Source organism: Lonchura striata, chromosome 4, assembly GCF_050655825.1.
Source record: "Lonchura striata isolate lonStrDom1 chromosome 4, ASM5065582v1, whole genome shotgun sequence".
Lineage (NCBI taxonomy): Eukaryota > Metazoa > Chordata > Aves > Passeriformes > Estrildidae > Lonchura > Lonchura striata.
Genome location: NC_140706.1, coordinates 28,865,997 through 28,884,708, shown reverse-complemented (window position 1 = coordinate 28,884,708; position 18,712 = coordinate 28,865,997). Strand labels below are relative to the sequence as shown.

Here is an 18,712-nt window from a genome sequence, read left to right as displayed (position 1 = left end):
TTTTGAAATCATCTTCTAAAATCCACATGAAATTAAATTTCCAATTCTATCCATTTTTCATTCTTAGAAAAAGTTGCTGTAGTTCTAATGATGAAAATCAGCTGAAAATGTCTCTCTAAGCCCATTTTAAAGCACATATTTTAAGGTTTTTGTAGAGTCAAGATTCAGTGTAAAGACTTGAGTAAAAAATGTGTTTCCTCCAGAATATTTTTACTATCAAAACAGTTCATTAGATTCACAAAAAGTTCCATTTTCACTTGGGAGAAGTACAGACATCAAATTACTTTTGAAAACAAAGTTGCTGTATCAGCTAATGAACTTGTAATTTTCTCCCTCACAGCCAAGCAAGCATGAGTTCTGCATGACAGCACAATGCATTCATTGCTCAAAAAAAATTATGTAGCTATAACTGAACAGCTTCAGATAGACTTTTGAATCACTTAAGACACATGCCAATAGACAAATATACTAACACAGCCATAACTAGATCACTTTAATATGGTGGAACAAAAAAATGCAATGAAAGATTAAAGTTTTATTGTCTATGATTCTACATGTCATCTGAATGTGCAATATATACTTGAATTTACAACCTAACATTGCTCACTTGAAGCTCTTGTAAAATGAACACACCTAAGGTGTCATCATATCTGTCCTAACTTTATGAAGGGGATAAGGAGGGAAATAGTCAGTTGTTACACAGATAGGACCATCTTCATCAGTACTGTGCCCTACAGGTGGCTAAAGCTCCAATACTAACATAACAGAATTCTAGAGTAGGGTGACTTTATGCTTTATTGCTTCTAGGTGTAGCTCACTTGCTAATACATTATCTACAGTATAAAAAATTTTGCACTAAAATTTATCAGCATTAGTACCTCTCCTCTCATTTATCATTTCATTAAAACAAAGTAAAATAATGTGGTATTTGACAACCTATAGATGAAATCATTATAATCTTGCGCTATACTCTCTTTTGCTTGTTATCTGTAGAAGTAATGAGGTACTTAGATTAATCCACACAGAGCAGTTAATTGAGGAATTTCGATCTACAGCAAACAGAAATGGAAACCAGAGTGGGCAATTTTAAAGTTGAACAAACTTCTCCTGTCTGCCACCAGGTACTTACAAAACATACTTAGATTTTGTGTAATCTCCCCTTGCTTGGATATTACATTTTTGTAATATCCAAATGGCCTGGAATACTGAAAGAAAAGTGCAGATTTTAGAGCCTTTATGTTCCCACCAAGACCTCTATTACCTTTAAGTATTCCAGGGCTGGCTCTGTGAGCACTGGGTGTAGTGCACTGTACTTAGTTCTTCAGCCACCTCCACTGTCACAGACAGTCACAACTGAGAAGATGACAGCTACTTAAACAGAGAAAGCAAGTGTACAGAGGTTACCCTGAGAAACCTTCACTACTTTAAAGTAACCTTGATTTCATTCATTGCCCTCCCAGCTGGTTTGGCAGGCAGTACTCACGTCCAGATGGTGGACAAGTAAACCTACTTGAACAGATTGTATTACAATGTTTTACACTGAACAGTTATTGGATTAAATGTATAAATAGCTGTGGGAACCCAGGACTTTCCTCTTTCAAATGATCATCATTCAGCTACAAAATTAACTTCTCTCTTGTCACTCCTCTGTGGCCCAGTGAATTCTGCGACATTCTCCAAACCTCTGCGTCAGTGTAAGAGGACAGTTCAGAGTGCAAACAATGCTCTAGAGGGGTAAAACAACCGATATACTTCAGAGCAGGAACTTTTTGAATTAATAAAATAACGAAGATCATCTTAAGAGGATACAAGCACCCAAAGGAACAGACAGACAAGTGTTCAGGGTACTTTATGTGAAGCAGCATAAAATTTCCCAGAAATCAAATTAGTATCAACTGTTCACACTGTATCAGTTTCCCAGACATGCTTTAACCATAATTCTACTGTGGAAGAGGCTGAGATGCCACATTTAATTGAAAATTTAACTCCTATTGTGAATGTTACAAGTTCATAGCACAGAATGACTTAAAGAAGCTTAGTTTCTGTGCACAGAGTGGGCTAAAATACAAGATGTCAAATCAGATGAGGTCTGTCCTTTATGCACTAAAGTAGAACTTCAGGTAACTACTACCTTTAAAGAAATTGCATTATGTTAGCAGCCTCACAAACCAATATGCATTTACATGAGGGCATTTTAGTTTAAAGTTTTACTCTGAAAGCTACATTCTCCATAAATCTGGTTAAAGCATTTTGATCAATTATAGCATCTAGAGTTACAGGACAAAAACCCACACATGTCAACACCAAGACAAATGCTATTTCATCTAGACCAGGGCAAACCAATGTGTGTAGGTATATGTGTGTGCATATACAGGCACACACCCCCACATCTCCACTGACTAATTTATTCAGCTTACAGGAAACAAAAAAAAAATGAAAAGGCTTACAATGCATTTGAAGTGCAAAACAATTAGCAATGTCCTTGACAGACTACAGGAAAAAATGTTCAGCTCCCTTGAAGTCGCAAAATAGAGCTTAAATAGTAATCAGGAAATTAGGTGAAAGAATGTAGAGGTAGATAGAACATTGTAAACATAGCTGGAAGAAGTGCATAAACAGAAAATGAGGAAGCTAAGTGGTTTTGTGGAAGTTATGTAAAAGAAAAAAACCAAAAACAAAACAGTGCATGCCCTAAGAGAAGTTCAAGCCATAGTCCCTTAAAATTTTGGGGCTCTCAGTGAATACAACCACCTTTAGATGATCCTCTAAGACCATAAAAAGACTTCCAATAAGGAGCAAAGGCGTGTAAATTCTGATATTTATGTATTAGCTTGGAAGTGTGTTGTAGTGGCTATGGTGTTGTAGTGACCATATGACTACGGTTATGATGGAATAAATACCCTGTTGTAAAATTTCACGATACACATTCAATAAGAGGAAAAATCCTGTGAATGTGTGCAGCACTGTAATAAAGAATGCCTGATTTCAAATACTTCAAATTCTGATAGAAAGATTATTTTCTGGATGATTTCAGTATCACCCCAAACCAAAAAAGCATAAAGGAAATAAAAAAAAATATAATATCTACAGTTTGTCCAACAGATATCAATAGCTTTATTTTTTCTTCTAAAAAATTGTTCACTAAAGAAATTAGTGCACTGCTCTCTATAACTAATAGAGATTTGAAAAAAAAATAGACAAGAGCTTCTATTCATACCTAGCTTAGAAGAAAAAGTATGCCACAACAGAAGGAAAATGTTTACACAATAACTTCAGCATGAATGCACCATTTGTGTCCTTTTCATAACAATTCCCGTGTCATCTACTCCATGTGCTATCACATTGTCACTAACTGAATCCACCAGACAAGTAAGAGGCACAACAGTCATACAACTTCAGTTTTGGACTGAACTTCCTGGGACTGGAATTCTTGAAGTTCCTATGAAATTCCTGCCCTTCACTTTCCATTTCAGTTGAAGCTTTAGTAGAAATCGGGCATAAAACAGAAAAATGGAAAAAATTTCCACTGAAATGCTTTAGAGCTGAGCCATCAGCTACCAAGAGTACAAATAATGGCTAAATATTTAGAATTGTGATGCAAAAATAATGTAGAATTCAGATAACTTTACTAGTTTCTACCCTCTAACAGATTTCAGAAGGATTTAAGGACACTTACTTCTGAGTACATTTGATCATTGAACTTGGCTTCATAGTTTTTTTTTTTCCCATGCAGATTTTTTTCTATCCTTCGGCCCAATGATTTAAAAAAATCCTGCTCTACCAAAGAAGTTCAGCAAGTTCCCTTTATTTTCCAAAACATAGGAAAAACAGGAAACAATATTCAGGAAACATGTGATGGGATTTCCATTTAAGTAACAAGAATGTGCAATGTTACACCAGACAGAAGATTTGCACATGAGGCTATCTTGTTTATCACTGACTAGATCTGAGGATAGAAGCTAACCAAGTTCATCAACCACAGGCATCTGCAACACAGTAATTCTGCTTCACATCCAACTTTTAATTAGCACAGACATAGCACTAATGGAAGAGAAAGAATTCTCAGTGATCTCTAAGCCTCTGAACATGCCCTACACTTTAACATGTCAGACTTGGCTTTGAGATCCAGCTGTAGCCCCACTTAAGAGTCAGATAAAGAAAGTGCAAAGTGCATTAGTTCCCCTAGGCATCATCTGAAAATACCTGATATCGGAAGACATCCTGGTAAAAGGTATCACAAAAGATTCACTTGAAAACAAAAACCACTTATTGCTGCATGAGTTTGTGCACTCTTCTAAATTTCAGTGTTTGACTCAAGTAAGGGGAAGTGTATTCGATACCACCTTCAACCACATGGAAGTATTCAGGTCTCACAACTCAAAATCCCTGAAACCTATCCTATAAACCATAATCAATAGGCACACTTTTACAATTTCACATGATCTGAACAGAAACCAGAATATATAATACCTTAAAAACATCACCTTAAGTACATCACTATGTGATGAAGGAAAAACACTACTCTAACCAAGTTATTGTATTATTACTTTTATTTTTTAATTATTATTGTTAAGGACCATGTACATAATCATCACTGAAGAATCAGTATATTCAGTCATCATCACTACCTTCTCCTCCTGTAGCTGAAAAGTACACAATATTTTACCAGTACATATTCTGAATAGTACAGCTTTTACAGTTTTGACTTTAGCATCCACATTCTGGAGAATTACAAGATTTCAGAAACATCCTTTTGCACTTTGTATTCCCTAGTTCAAGATCACCAACTACAAAGACTGCTGTTACTGTGACCTATGATGAGGTGCTCTACTGTTAACTAAATTACTCTACAATTCCCTCACCTTATTGTAGCTTGAATTCCTCTCCTTGGAAAGACATCTAAACATATGCAGATACAGCTAATTTATTCCTTCACTCTATGCAGTCCTAGCCCTGGAACTCCTAGGGTATCTAGAAGAGCATTACCTGGGTTAGTCAAAACAGACACAGGTATTCTTTTAGTATTCAAATACCTTTTTTATCTTGTTAGATAACCTTGAAAAAAACAAAGTAGAGAAAGGAACTGTGTCTCAAAAAAATCTGTCTGCTCAGCTTTCTCACTCCCTGTATTAATCTCCAGTGCAGAATCTGAATGTCTAGCTATGTCTTTTATAAAAAGACAAAGATTCACACTAAAATACTTTAAAAGGATTAAAAATAAAAATAATTTTAATATTCATCTTTTTAGTGCATGAGTACCCCAGTGAATCTAGTAATTATGGATTAAATGTAATTTGTATTTCACTGCAGTTTACTACCAAAAATAGAAGATAGTCATATGCACTTGATAAGTAAGAGAAGTAAAAAGAACAAAGTATTTTAAGCAACAATTTGAACCACCAAAGCAAACAAAGACAAAGCAGCTACAATTACCAAAGAAAGTTTAAGCAATACCAACCAAAAAACACCTCTCCTACTCTATTGTTAAAATAACCATATTCCTCAGCCTAGTGCAGAAAAACCACTGCAATATAACACTTCATTATACTTAAGAGACTCTTGCAGGACAGCAAAGTCTTGAGTTAAAGGCCTAACTTTATATTCAGAATGTATCCAGCCACTAACAAGATCTGAGAAACAAAATGTGTGAAGAAGTCTGAATGTGTATGTATGACCTCAAAATCGGAAAATATAAAGGGAATTAGCTAATTAATTAACTGTACAACTGTCAATTATTTTTCATGAAAAACAGGCTAGATATCAAAAGATTTCACAAAACAATCAAGTTGACAAAAATGCCTAGTAATAATTACAAAAAAAAGACCCATAAATTAACCTTAAACTATAAATGGGAATTTTACAGTATTACCTAAACTTTTGCTTGATAAGCTCAAAAATCTACATTGAAGAGATATTTATATGGCTCAGACATTAATGCATACACAACGAAATCTCATAAAGCTAAACAGAAATGCCAATATCCAAGATTCAGTAGACTGTCATAATCAGCCTTTTTAAGGCAATTGGCTAACAAAAACAGTTGAATATGCTAGTTTTTTAATAGTAGAGAAGACAGCAATAGTGATTTGAAACTATGAAAAAGCCAGAGTAAAAGCAGAGTAGAAAACGGTTTCTATCCTTCAAGCAGCAGATGCTACAGCCTATAACCTTGAGCAGCTCTGTGAGCTCAAAATGTCATTCCAGAGGGACTGCATAACTGTAATTACCACTTCTGTTATGAACTTGATATACAAAATGTTCTATGCAACACAGCCAAATTCTGCTAAGCTTAATGACCAGTTCATCCAAACTACAAAAATTAGTTGCTTTAGATTCAGCAGCAAAGGATAAGAAAAATTAATGGAATGGCATAGTTAGGCTAAGGACTACAACTCCTTAAGAAGAGATTATGAATGTGCAGTATTCCAGAACAGTATTATCAGATACAATCATCAGAAGAAAGTAAAATCCTAATAGCAAATCCTATTAAGTGGGAAAACAGTCTGTCCAGAGAAATGCTTCAACTTCTGCCACTACTTTAGCACTCAGGAAGAAGAATGTTTTCATGAAGAAGCCTGGAATAGCAAGGGTACGAATCTTTTCCATGTCACAGGACTATTTTCTGTAACCAAATTATTTCCAATCCTTTTTTTTAATTTTGTCAGAAGCAATCCACTCAATGCACATATAGATTTGTTTATCCACCTTAGAATATGAAGGACTTCTGATAATCACACATAAAAAGATGAGTTTCCCTGTCTGAAATGTAACTTTCAGGTTCACTATAAAATATTTTCCATTTGGTTAATGGCAATCCCTTATTATTGAAAGTTGTAAAAAAACAAAAACAACAACCAAAAAAGCTATTATATTTTATATATACAAACAATGAAAAATATATTATTATATATTTTTATAAAACCCCATAGCATTAGATAAAAAGAAAATATAGTTTTTTTTGTGATTTTAGCTACTCTTATCTGTAGATTTATTAGAGCAAGAGAACAAGGCCTAAACCAAATACCAGGTAAAGGTATGTCCTTAGTTCTGACCATTATCTTAGCCAATAAAATGTGACCTTGAAAACACTTCTAAAAATTAAGGTAATAAATCTGAAGACCCAAACCAATATCAAAAAAACCCAGTGCTTTCTAATTTTACTGACTGATTTTTCCAGAGCATGTAGAACTCGAGCAGATACAATCTGTATTTTCCATGTGGTTGCACAGGATGTGCTGTATAAATGGTTATAGAACAGAACAGGGGAAAAGATCAATTATGCCACTGATCTGTCTTATGATAGCAAGGATGCCAAACAGAGACATCTGGGGCAGAAAACTTTCAGTAATCGAATCACAAAATGCTACTGGGCTGCTATAAGCATCCTTTATTTCACTTAGTGTATGCAGTCACTGAAGTTTTCTACACAGATTGGTCAAAGCCAGATCTGCTAGTCAATTTTGTCAAGCTTTTGCAAAACTTTAGTTAATTAGAAATAAAGGAGAGAGGGATATAGATGCTTTATGGGGTTGTACAAAATGAGTAGAAAACAAGGAATTTTTGCAAACATTTTTTTTCCTCTACAGTGTCCCTATTCTTTTTAGGTCAGAGTAGAGGAAAACATTTAGAATTGCATTTAATGAATTTTATATTCTCAGGCATGGCTTAGAACTGTTATTTCACTTCAAACTGACAACTTATTTTAAAGCATTGTTTTAAAAAAGCCTCTCTCTGCTCTAACAACAGTTAAAATGTCCAATTACATAAATGCATACAAAATCTCCACTTAAAATACATCTTTAAAATGGCTTGAAGGCAAATCTACAGTGAGTAATTTCTCTCCACAGATTCAACCTTTGCCACATCTCAATTTTTTATAAAGTTTTTAATGAGAAATCTGTAATTGGTGTAACTGCCAAACACTTTCATGCATCCTGTGTCAAAAGCAAAAACATGCATTGTTCCAGTCTGAAGACCAAACTCAAAATTTTTACAATTACAAGATGAAGAAGGCTTTATTTTAATTTTAAACAGAACTTCTGTAGACCAAGAGAAGAAACTTAAGTTTCAATTATCATTGTTTTTTAAATAGTATCAGAGATCTTGAAAAATGAAGAATTTATTTATTGAACTATATGTGAAATTGAATATATGCTAAACACTCTCCATTCATTACAAACCTTTTTTCCTGTTTTCTTTTTCCCCACTTGCTCTACCACGTTTCCTAATATGTCTTTCAATTAAATAAGCATGCAGAACACTGAACAGAAGAAAAGAATGCTACAGATCATTGAAAACAGCACCAAGAGATAGAGTAAGAAACTAAGTAGTATTCTTTCCATTTTGGAGCAAGACTAAGGACAACATGTTTTGCTGGCTCTAGTTCTGAATGGGTGCGAATTGCTACCTTTATGGTGAACAACTACCAGAAATTAGATGGGAAAGACATTTTAAAGTGTTAAGATGCCATTCTGGCTGCAACATGGTAATAATCAGTAACTGCAAATAAACACAGTAGACTCACTATGAAACCCTAAAGGAAAACCAAAACACATGGTGCAGAAACAACAGGATAGGGCCAATCTATCCCAGTTCATTTCAAATAAAACAGGGAAGTATGATCAGGACTGAAGATTCTCTCAGAAAAATTATCATATTTAGTACTTTAAGCCTCAAAAATATACACAACTACTTCTATTTAATTCAAAAAATAACAATCAAACAAACAATAACCTGTTCTTTATGGATGTGATGAGGACAAAAATTAACAGGTGCAAAAATGTAGGCCTTGAACACACAGAAATTTAGGTTAGATCTTTAGGGGGGAAGAAAAAGCCAGAAGTTGTAGAGTTAACACCACTAAAGACTTTTATTTGTCAAGAATAATAAAAGTATGGCTGAGCTTTGGGATAAAGTATCAATTAGATTGGCCTTCCAACTCTATCTCCCACAATTTCTTACAACTGCCATAGCTTCTACACTCAGCTGGGGAAATGACACAGGGAGAAAAAGGAAAAGAACTATTATAAATGTATGTGTCTTGAAATCCTTTAAAACTAATCAGGGCAAACTAAGATATCACAGAAGCTTGCCTTACAATATTTTTATATGAGTTCAGCATCTTTTTTAGTAGACTCAAGCCCAACAAAATACTTCCACCTGAAGAAAGCTTATATCTAAACAGATCTCTTCCCTGTGTCAGATTTAGCAGTAATGACAAACTACCTGCAGAAAAACAGTTACTCCAATTGCCTATCAGTGGTTTAACTAACCTTCTAAGCCACCCACATGAAAGCTCAAAAATAAACATTATCTTCTATGAGAAATGCTTTTAGTATTTCAAAGACAATGTTCTCTATGTGTTTCAGTCACAAAAAAATCTATAACAGAAAGCCAAGTAGTATATTTCAAAGTTAATTACTCTGATGCCTTTAATTTTTTAATTGTTTAACCAACCTCAAATTTGTATAACATATATAAAAAGCATTGCAAGGACTGGGAACGGAAAATGCCTGTACATTAATACAATTATCTCAAATGCTGTGAAAAGAGTCAATTATTATTTGTCTTATTATGCATACAGTGTCCAAGAGAACAGTCCTTCTCCAGTGTCTTGCTGCTACTTCACGAACAAGATTTTTTTTTACTTCATTTTTAATACTCTTTAGCACCCAAATAAAAAGCAGGTTTTTCAAATCTAATTAGCTTCTAAGTGTGACCTATGGGGGAAAGCTGCAGTGTTGTTCTTCATCTCATTTTCAAATTAGACATTCCAATTTTCTATTTATCTCCTCATTTATGAAGGCTGTCAGGAATGTCCATAATATGGAAAATGTATAGCAAGAATAAAGCAAAACAACAGGAATGTTTTGTGTTTATAAATTCATTAAGTCATTCTAAAAATAGCTTCCATGAAACCAGGTGACTAATAATCTAATTCAAATGTATTTCCAAACAGCTCTTTAAATTCTTGCAGATTTAATCAAATTTAAAACCTACCTTGGCACTTCTCAATAATCTGGCAGAGAAGACAGTTTCTTTAGTTATAATTAAGAATATTTTACTATATAGGATGATATGTTTTAGCAATTTAAGAACTTGCATATATTTTAAATACAGCTTTAATGTAGTATTTCACAATCAACATAGAAATTTATAACAATCTTTCCCAGTTTCCCTGGTTATTTTCACTGCTAGCATCAAGTCCTTCAGAAACATCTAATATCTTAACTCAGTCCTCTTCTTCCTGCCAAGTCATCGCCACCTCTTTCAGGCTCATACAACTGATCCAGACACCTCCAATCATTCAGACTTTATGCATATTTTTCTATGTAGTCAACACTTAAAAAGATAAATTAATAAAAAAAATAAAATCAATGTCTTCACCAAGAATACCTTCCTTCCTTAAGATTAATCTCCAACATCTCAAGTTCTTGTAATTTTGAAGTACTTTTCAAGTAATCAAGTTTTTTATAAAAAAATTGTTTAAGAGTTTCTTCTCTCTAGTCCTTTACCTCTCTTTCTGGACAACCAAACAAAAACACACACAAAGCGCAGAGAAAACAGGAAACTGAGATATGAGTTGATTTTATCTCACTTGATACACATTTTAACCCCACTACATTAGCTTTTCTCTTGCAGTGTTCACTTTGAAACAATTCAGTGTGTGTTCAACCATTTCTCCAACTTCCAGAAAAAAGCTGTCAATCTTACCAGTCTTTTATAAAACATCTTCAGTTCACTCTACACATTTAACTTCCATCACCTTTACCTGTTACCACTGTGCTTATGGACAGTGGTGTGAACAGTAACATCCCACAGCACAAGATCCTGCACTCTTTCAATTCACAAAATTTTCCTAAGAACAGTTTTAAAACATTATTTCCAAACTACTTACTGTAAGTTCAAGTTTCATTTCTCACATACAGATGTTTTCCTCATTATATATATATATATATATATATATATATATTACGTAAACTATTACAGCTTTGGACACGAAGGTTATAGGGCAAGAAGAGTCAGATTTTAGCCCTAACATATGCTACACAGAACCATACAATGTATAAAACCCCGGGAAAAAAACAAGTTACACTTTATTTTAAGCTTGCATTTCAAGTCAAGCAAGAACTTACAATACTCTAATAGTTTCTGTAAAGATGGAGTCATAGATACGCTATGTCTACATAAAGCCAAGGGTTTGTCTGTATGAGCAGTCCATTGTGTTAAAAGCAAAATATTAAACAGGAATGAAAAATGACAGCAAAAAGATCCAGAAGACTGAGATGTGTTAGCTTAAATCAGTTAAAAAGGAAAACACTGAATAACAAGTTTTACAGAGGAGAAATACCTGCTTCAACTGTAATACCAAACAAATGGACAAACAAACATTTCCATCCTTTTATGTACCACCTCCACAGTAGGACTGGGAAACTTTCTAAAATGTAGTTGTACATATCCATTTTAATTTGCTGTTATTTACTTGTTAGGAAAAGGATTTCACTTAAAAGAAAGATTATTTCAGCTATCTTGGTAGCACAGCTGGTACTCCACATGAAAGTGTCAACAAAAGTTGCAGTGCCAGCACATCGCAGCAAGAGAGAATCAAGTGTCAAACATTAAACACATTTTATTAAGAAAACCTAATAAGTTAAAGTTTTGAAAATAAGTTAATTATAGCAGCAGAAGGGCAACACGTTGACTGCTTACTCATTCCAGAAAAAGTGGAAAAGGCAATGAATGCCTAGAATGAAGGTATTAATTTTTCACCATGACACCCAAGGCATTTATTTCAGTGATCAGATTACTTATCTTGGTAAGACCAGAGTCACACCATTATTTAGATACTTAAATAAGAATTTTACATATTAACTTTGGCTTAGTAAAACATAGAATATTTTGAGTTGGAAAGGACATTGAGTCCAACTCCCAACTCCACACAGGGCAATCTAAAAGTCAAACCATATGCACAAAAACATGTCCATACGTCTCCTGAACACCTACATGCTTGAGGCAATGACCACTTCCCTGGGTACTTCGTGTGCCTAACCACTCTCTCAGTTAGGGTCTCTTCCCTAATATCACATCTGAACTCCCTCTGAAGTAGATTTAAGCCATTCCTTCCTTCTTGTCACTGGACACAAGTGGTAAGACATCCCTGTTGTTTTACATCTTTGGCCTATAAGCCTTAATAACCTACATAGTTAAAGAAAAACAAAACAAGCAAAACACAAAAATTTTGACCATCACTCTCTTTATCTAAGCTGCTAGTTCAGAGAAAGAATCAGCTATAAAAACTGTTCCTTCCTTTTCCTCCACCAATTTATCTTTTTAAGTGTTGACTACATAGAAAAGTATGCATAAAGTCTGAATGACTGGAGGTGTCTGGATCAGTTGTATGAGCCTGGAAGAGGTGGAAATGACTTTATGAGTCCTCCCCGCAATACCAACAGATGTCCAAAAAAAAAAAAAAAAAAAAAAAACCAACCACAAAACAAATCAAAAAATAAAACAACTCTACAGTTTGGTTAAAAGCTAACTCCTTCCATAACTGCAGTTATAGTGACACTGTAAAGAGACACTACTGGGTGGCCTAGCACATAGTGTGCAAAAGCCTAGCCTGAAATCTAGGGCAACCTAGGAAGAGAAGTGTAGGGAGCTCTAGCAGCATTGAAATCTGGAAAAGGCAAGTATGTACACCACACATTTTTGCACACTTCCCTATTTAAACACAAGAGTTGGTGAAGATAAGCCGTTGATATGAACCTGAATTAAAACTGCTCCTTCCTCCACATCTCTCTTACCCAGAGAGTACCATCACCTACACCTGCACTCACACACACCTGCTGCCATCACTTTCATGCTGGTTATTAACGCTGGGCATTCCGCTCCGTTGGCACCACAAGCAGGGGTCTAAGTTCCATCGCCCGGGCTCCTCGCCCCGCTCTGCTGCCAGCCCCCTGGCCCACCGCAGAGGCGGCCCAGCCGCGCCCGGCGCGGGGGGCCCGTGCCCCTCTGTGCTCAGAACCTGCCATTTCATTTCAGGGCCCACGGCAGCGGCCTGGGCACGGGCAGCGGCCGGACACCGCCATCCCGCCGCTGCTCCCGCCGCTGCCGCTGCCCTGGAGACGCCGCCGCCGCCGGCATCACCTCCCGAGCAGGCAGGGGCACCGCCTGCCCGGCGCCTCCCGCCCCGCCGGCGCCCCGCTCGGGGCCGGCGAGGGAGAGGGGCCGGCGGAGCGCGGGGGGCCGGGCGGGGGCGCCGGGCGGACGGGGACGCGGGGACTGCGGAGAGGGAGGCAGCGCGACAGGGCACCCCTGGCCGGGCGCGATGGCCAAAGAAGCGAACGTCTCTACCTCCTTCTTTTTCTGTCCTCCCCCGAGCTGTCCGCAGAGGAGGAGCAGGAGCAGCAGCAGCAGGGGGACGCAGCCCCCGGCCGGCAGGTGCGGCAGCCGCCGCGCTGCCCCGGCACCCAGCGCCATGTTCCGCCCCCGCCGGCAGCACCTGCCGCACCGCCACGCTGAGCCGGCCCGCGCCCGGCCAATCGCAGCGCCCCGCGGCGCGGCGCCGCCTGGGAAATGTAGTTCTGCGGGGACCGCGGGGCCAGGTCGCGCTCGGCTCTGCGCGGGTGCTGCGGGCAGCGCTGGGGCTATGCGCGCCCGGGGACTCTGCCCTGCCCGCCCGGGGGCTCTGCCCTGTCCGTGGGCTCTGCCCTGCCCGCCCGTGGGCTCTGCCTGCCCGCCCGTGGGCTCTGCCTGCCCCGCTCGTGGGCTCTGCCCTGTCCGTGGGCTCTGCCCTGCCCGGGCTCACAGCTTCACCGCTGCTCCCGGTTGCGTGCCGTGCAATTCAGGATCAAGACTGTAAAACAAGACAGGACAAAACACCAAAAAATCTCCGCCAAAAAACGACCCAAACTATGAAGACTTCTTTCTTATACGTTTATGCGCATACACTTTTCAGATTTCATTATGCACACGCAAAGCCATCTTTGCAGAAAATAATATTAATGCAATATGCCGATACAATTAATACGAATTTAAATCCCAGAGCATTAACTGTGCAGCTCTAAATTGATATTCTGATTCACGACACAGTCCTCAAATCAGTGATTGTGTATTTCTTGAAAGTGCACACTGCAGTGCACAGGATAGGTAATGTTAAATTAATGAGCACAGACTTCCCTTTTTTTCCTCTAGAATTCCAAGTACACTCTATGCTACATTAGTTACTTACACACAGCTGTGCTGAAGACTCAGAAAGAAGAACTATTCATTTCTTTGGAGATCTTGCTGTAGCACTAGAAAGTTTTGTGCATTTTATAATAAAACACCACCATGAAATAGAAAGCTGAGGCCCCAAGAATGTATACAAAAATATCTCCTTTTTTTGGGCAGAGAATTTTTAGGTGGTATTATTGTAATGTCAGATGTTACTCAGTTGACATCTGAGCACCTAGCAGTTAAAACATTAAATATGCCATTATTCTCTCTTCAGTTATATTTGCAACGTGTCTTTCAGATGTTATATCTATCCCTAGAAATAGTGGAATGTATTCAAATATTCTACCAAACAATAAGTTCAAGAGAGTTAGTGTGTTAGTTAGTGTGCTAAAAAACCATTTCATTAGAAAATCTCAGGCCACTCTTGCTAAATCTAGAAGGTGATTTCACTGGAACCTTGTTTGAAAAACTCTTGGTATCCTCCTGAGCCAAATAAACCATGAACCCTTCACACTGTCACTGTATGAAAAGAGCATTAAAACTACTGAGAACATGAAAATGACTGGGAGATCTTAATTCCTTGAAAAGACTACAAAACTCATTTGACACAACTCTGTCAATTTCTTACACTTATTTTTAATCAGTAATCTCAATTCTCAATCACCTGAAGTCCATACCTTAAGCAGGAACAGCAATGTGGACAGTTTTATTTCTTTTCTGTTCAGAGTTTCATATAAACCAGAACTTTCCCAGCCTGGCTGTTTTTATCTAGCTCACTGGATAAAGAAGACTTCATACAATTGATGCAGTAACAGGAAGTATTTGCACACAAAAAGTGACCCAAGGAACCTGTAACTGCAAAGTGTTTTCCCATGTGTGTAATACTCTATGCTGATAGAATGAAGCTCACAGATTGTGTGTGCAGCCACAGTTGCTGCTCCGTGGTGTGTGTGAACATGGACCTGGTATGTAAGGAAGGCCTTAAATGAAAGGAAGACATCTCTTTATTATTTCCTCAAGGAATGACAGAGGAAGGAGTATAAGCCTGGAAAGAAGTGCAGTGCTAGAGAAAGTGAGATTAATGCAAAGGATTAAATGAAATCTGACTGGTTTACATTTGCTGTTTTATTGGTCTTGAGAGTTAACCTCTGTTAACAGACTAATGAGGGGAATGGGCATACTTACCTTAGAAAATAGAACATTTTTGGGTGCTGAACTGCGGATGCAATGAAAATTACCTTGGGACAACAAGGGAAGTATAGTTTGGGTAAAAGACTTCTAAAGGCTTAATAAAGAAAAAATGTGAACTATGCACGTCTTCTGAACTTAAATTTTCCTGTGAGATGTGTTAAATAAAAGTGCTGAAAAGCCTCCTGTGAGGTGGAAAACTGCCTTTCTTAGGATCACACGAGCCCTCCTAAGACTTGCTAGAATAACCAGGGAGGAGCTGTGGGAATTGCCTAGAGGAGGTATCAGAGCAAAAACAAAAGCAGTGCGAGGCTCAGATAGCAGAGTTCAGGAGCAGACAATGGAGTGAGAATACCTAAAACCACAGCAAATGAAAAGAAGTAGTAAGCAGGTGCCTGATATGTGGCTCTGGAGACAAGGAGTGATGTGAAGCTTGGCTAGGGAGAATGAAATGAGAAGCAGCTAACATGAACATGACAAGTCAACAGATCACTAACAGATCAGATCAGACCTTGCAATCCAGAAACATTGAAAAAGTTTTAAAGACTGAAGACAGCTGCATGAAGGGGAAACATTAGCCTAACACTTTCCTAGGAGAAAAAAAATTAAATCACGAACTGTTTAAAAGCATTTTAGTAATGCTTTGAAAATTAGTTATTCCTATCTTGTGTATACTTTTTTTTATAAGAATATTTAGTTATTGATTCATGAGTGAAGAGAATCAGCTCTCACAGAACCAGAAAGATCCTAAGGTTTATAGGTGGAACTCAAGCCAGCATTTTTTTTTCTTGTAGTGTCCTTAAATTTAAATCTGACCTTTGTTATAGCCTATCAAGTCCTGACAGAAGATTTAAAGTAATTAGTGTCAGCCATATACAGACATGTATAATAAAAGTTACTGCTCGGTTTTTCAGATATTGTCATTTTCCAGATTTAACTGGAAAAAGTTTCCACTACCCTAAAAATATTTTATGTAGCAGTACAGCATTACAACCTCCAAAATGACAAATTTATTCAGGCACTTTGATTTTATGAAGCCTATCTATGGAATATTTACTTACAGTAGCAACCTGGCCCAAAGAGAGAAATGTCATGTGAAACTTATATGCTTCAGCTTCATGGAAAGAGGAATTGCATTTGCCAAATACTAGTTAACATTTAACTGACATGAAATGATACAGTGTGATCATTTTACTGAATTGTGACAAACTATATTAGCTCTGGGAGTCCTTATATGTTTCCTTAAAACTAATGATGCTTTTCATTAAACCTGCAAATATATATAAAAAATGGATGAATTTCATTATGAACTGGGATCAAAATAAATAGTGCGTCAGAACTTTCTGCAAGAAATTCAGTCTTCTGTTCTAATTCTTGCATCTAAAATTTGTAGAAATAAGCTTGCAAAGTGATTCAAGTTAGTATAATCCTGCTTTTAAGGAGATAGGTCTGGTGTTTAGGTGATGATACAAATGAAGAGTCAAAGGTGGTAGTAAGGACTTCTTCAAGAGAATATATTACAAACTTCTGGACAAACACCATTTCTTTAGGAAAATCTTTTACTACTTTTATATGGTCATTTAACAGTCACAAGTCAGAAGCTGCAAACTTTAATGTTGAAAAATGGAATTTCTCTTACAATAAAAGTTAAAGATATCCTCTTTTGGCTTTCATCCGTCAACCTTCAGAGAGCCCTTTTTCATTCAAGCCCCATTGATCTCTCCCTACCCAATGAGCCACATCACATCCAATTCAGGTCTGAAGGGTGGTGTACTGAGTTATATATTCTCTTTCTGCTGTTGAAGATGAAACGTGCACAACAAAACTTAAGAGCTGCTGAGTGAAGCTGCCCCCCAGAGAGGCAAGTTGCCATTAATCAATTGCTGGTGTTAATAGGACTATTACTTCTCACAGATGTGCTTTTCAGGATACTGAGGGTTTTGGCATTGCACAGATCTTGATGCATGCCATTGGAAAAAATCTGCTCATGCAAATAGTTGGCAGTAGTGTAGCAATTGCTGATTTCTATTATGAGCTTTGTTTACTCCCCATAAATAAGATAAAATTGCCTAGCTCCCTGTCAGCCATCCCAAGTCATCAGTTTATGGAGTGACCTATTTCACCATTCCTTTTTTTTTTTTTTGTGGGGGGGAGGAGCAGAGGGAAAGAAGAAAAGAAAAAGGGAAAAGGGGGGAAAAGAGGAAAAAGGGGGAAAGGAAAAAATAATTAAAAAAAAAAAAAAAAAAAAAAGGAACATTCAGTCAGGCTGGTAATACTGAAAAATACCATCCTAAATCAAAACCAGACTAACAATTTTTGCCATAATGTTTTGTTCCTGAACAAGACACACCAATCTCTTCCTTGGGAATACAGCTATAGTAGTTGCAACAAAGCACACTGTGTTTGCTTTTGCAATTAATTTAATAGCATGCTTTATACCCCTCATATAAAAGATAAGTACTATGAAGCCATTTTGACTAGAAAAGCTCATACCAACTTCACTATGTTTTTTTAATGACGTTTAGTTTTAGTAAACTTCTTATTTGTATATACATTTGTACTGATGCAAAAATTTCTATCATCCTATTTCACTGACTTTAGCGAGGAATCCATGAAATATTGGGCAAAGAATTAATAGTTGGATTTAATATTCAACATGAAATAATTTACATCTACACCAACACTCAATACATTTTAATTTTTTTTGGTTTGTAAATTTTCCTTTTGCTTTATTCATAAATTACTTTCATAATATTATGATGAATGCATTGCATGTTATCTTGGATAAACAGACACATATAGAATAGAATAATCCACATAGTCAGGGAAACTAAACCAGCAATCTAAGCATAATTTTCTTAGGATATATATTATATCTAACAGTTTAAACTTTTATGTGGATGTATGCTTAAGGTACCTATCATGTCATGCTTGTTTTACCATTATCACAGCAAATGAAAAAAATTGGCACTCTTTATTAAGTGCTTTAATGGGAATCTTAAATTGAGTCATCTCTCCCAGTTAGGGGGTATTCAAAAATAAGAAATGCAAGTGTTCTTTAGCTCTGTATTAATATGATGGTTTAATCACTGTTTATGGTTTAGAAGCACGAAAAGGATAGAGTATCTTGAAAAATTCATCCTAGCAGTCTAATTAATCTAATAATCACAAATTATATTCTCCATCAGTGCCATATATTCTAGTATACATAGATATACAAGATGTGTAATTTATAGTTAGTCCAATATACAATCTGTTTTCTATGTTACTGAACTGTCACTACCTCAAGTATCATGAGGTGTGT

At 36.8% G+C, this 18,712-nt stretch overlaps 1 protein-coding gene across 2 annotated transcripts in view; it reads right to left on the bottom strand.

Annotated features, from left to right (window-relative positions):
- Nucleotides 1-13,499, bottom strand: part of TUSC3 (tumor suppressor candidate 3) — a 115,529-nt gene extending 102,030 nt beyond the window's left edge. For both annotated transcript variants that reach the window (XM_021534976.2, XM_021535059.2), the window contains exon 1: nucleotides 13,357-13,499. In XM_021534976.2, coding sequence (XP_021390651.1) covers nucleotides 13,357-13,482 — 126 coding nt within the window. In that variant the 5' untranslated portion in view covers nucleotides 13,483-13,499. The remainder of the gene's footprint in view (nucleotides 1-13,356) is intronic.
- Between the last annotated feature and the right edge of the window lie 5,213 nt (nucleotides 13,500-18,712).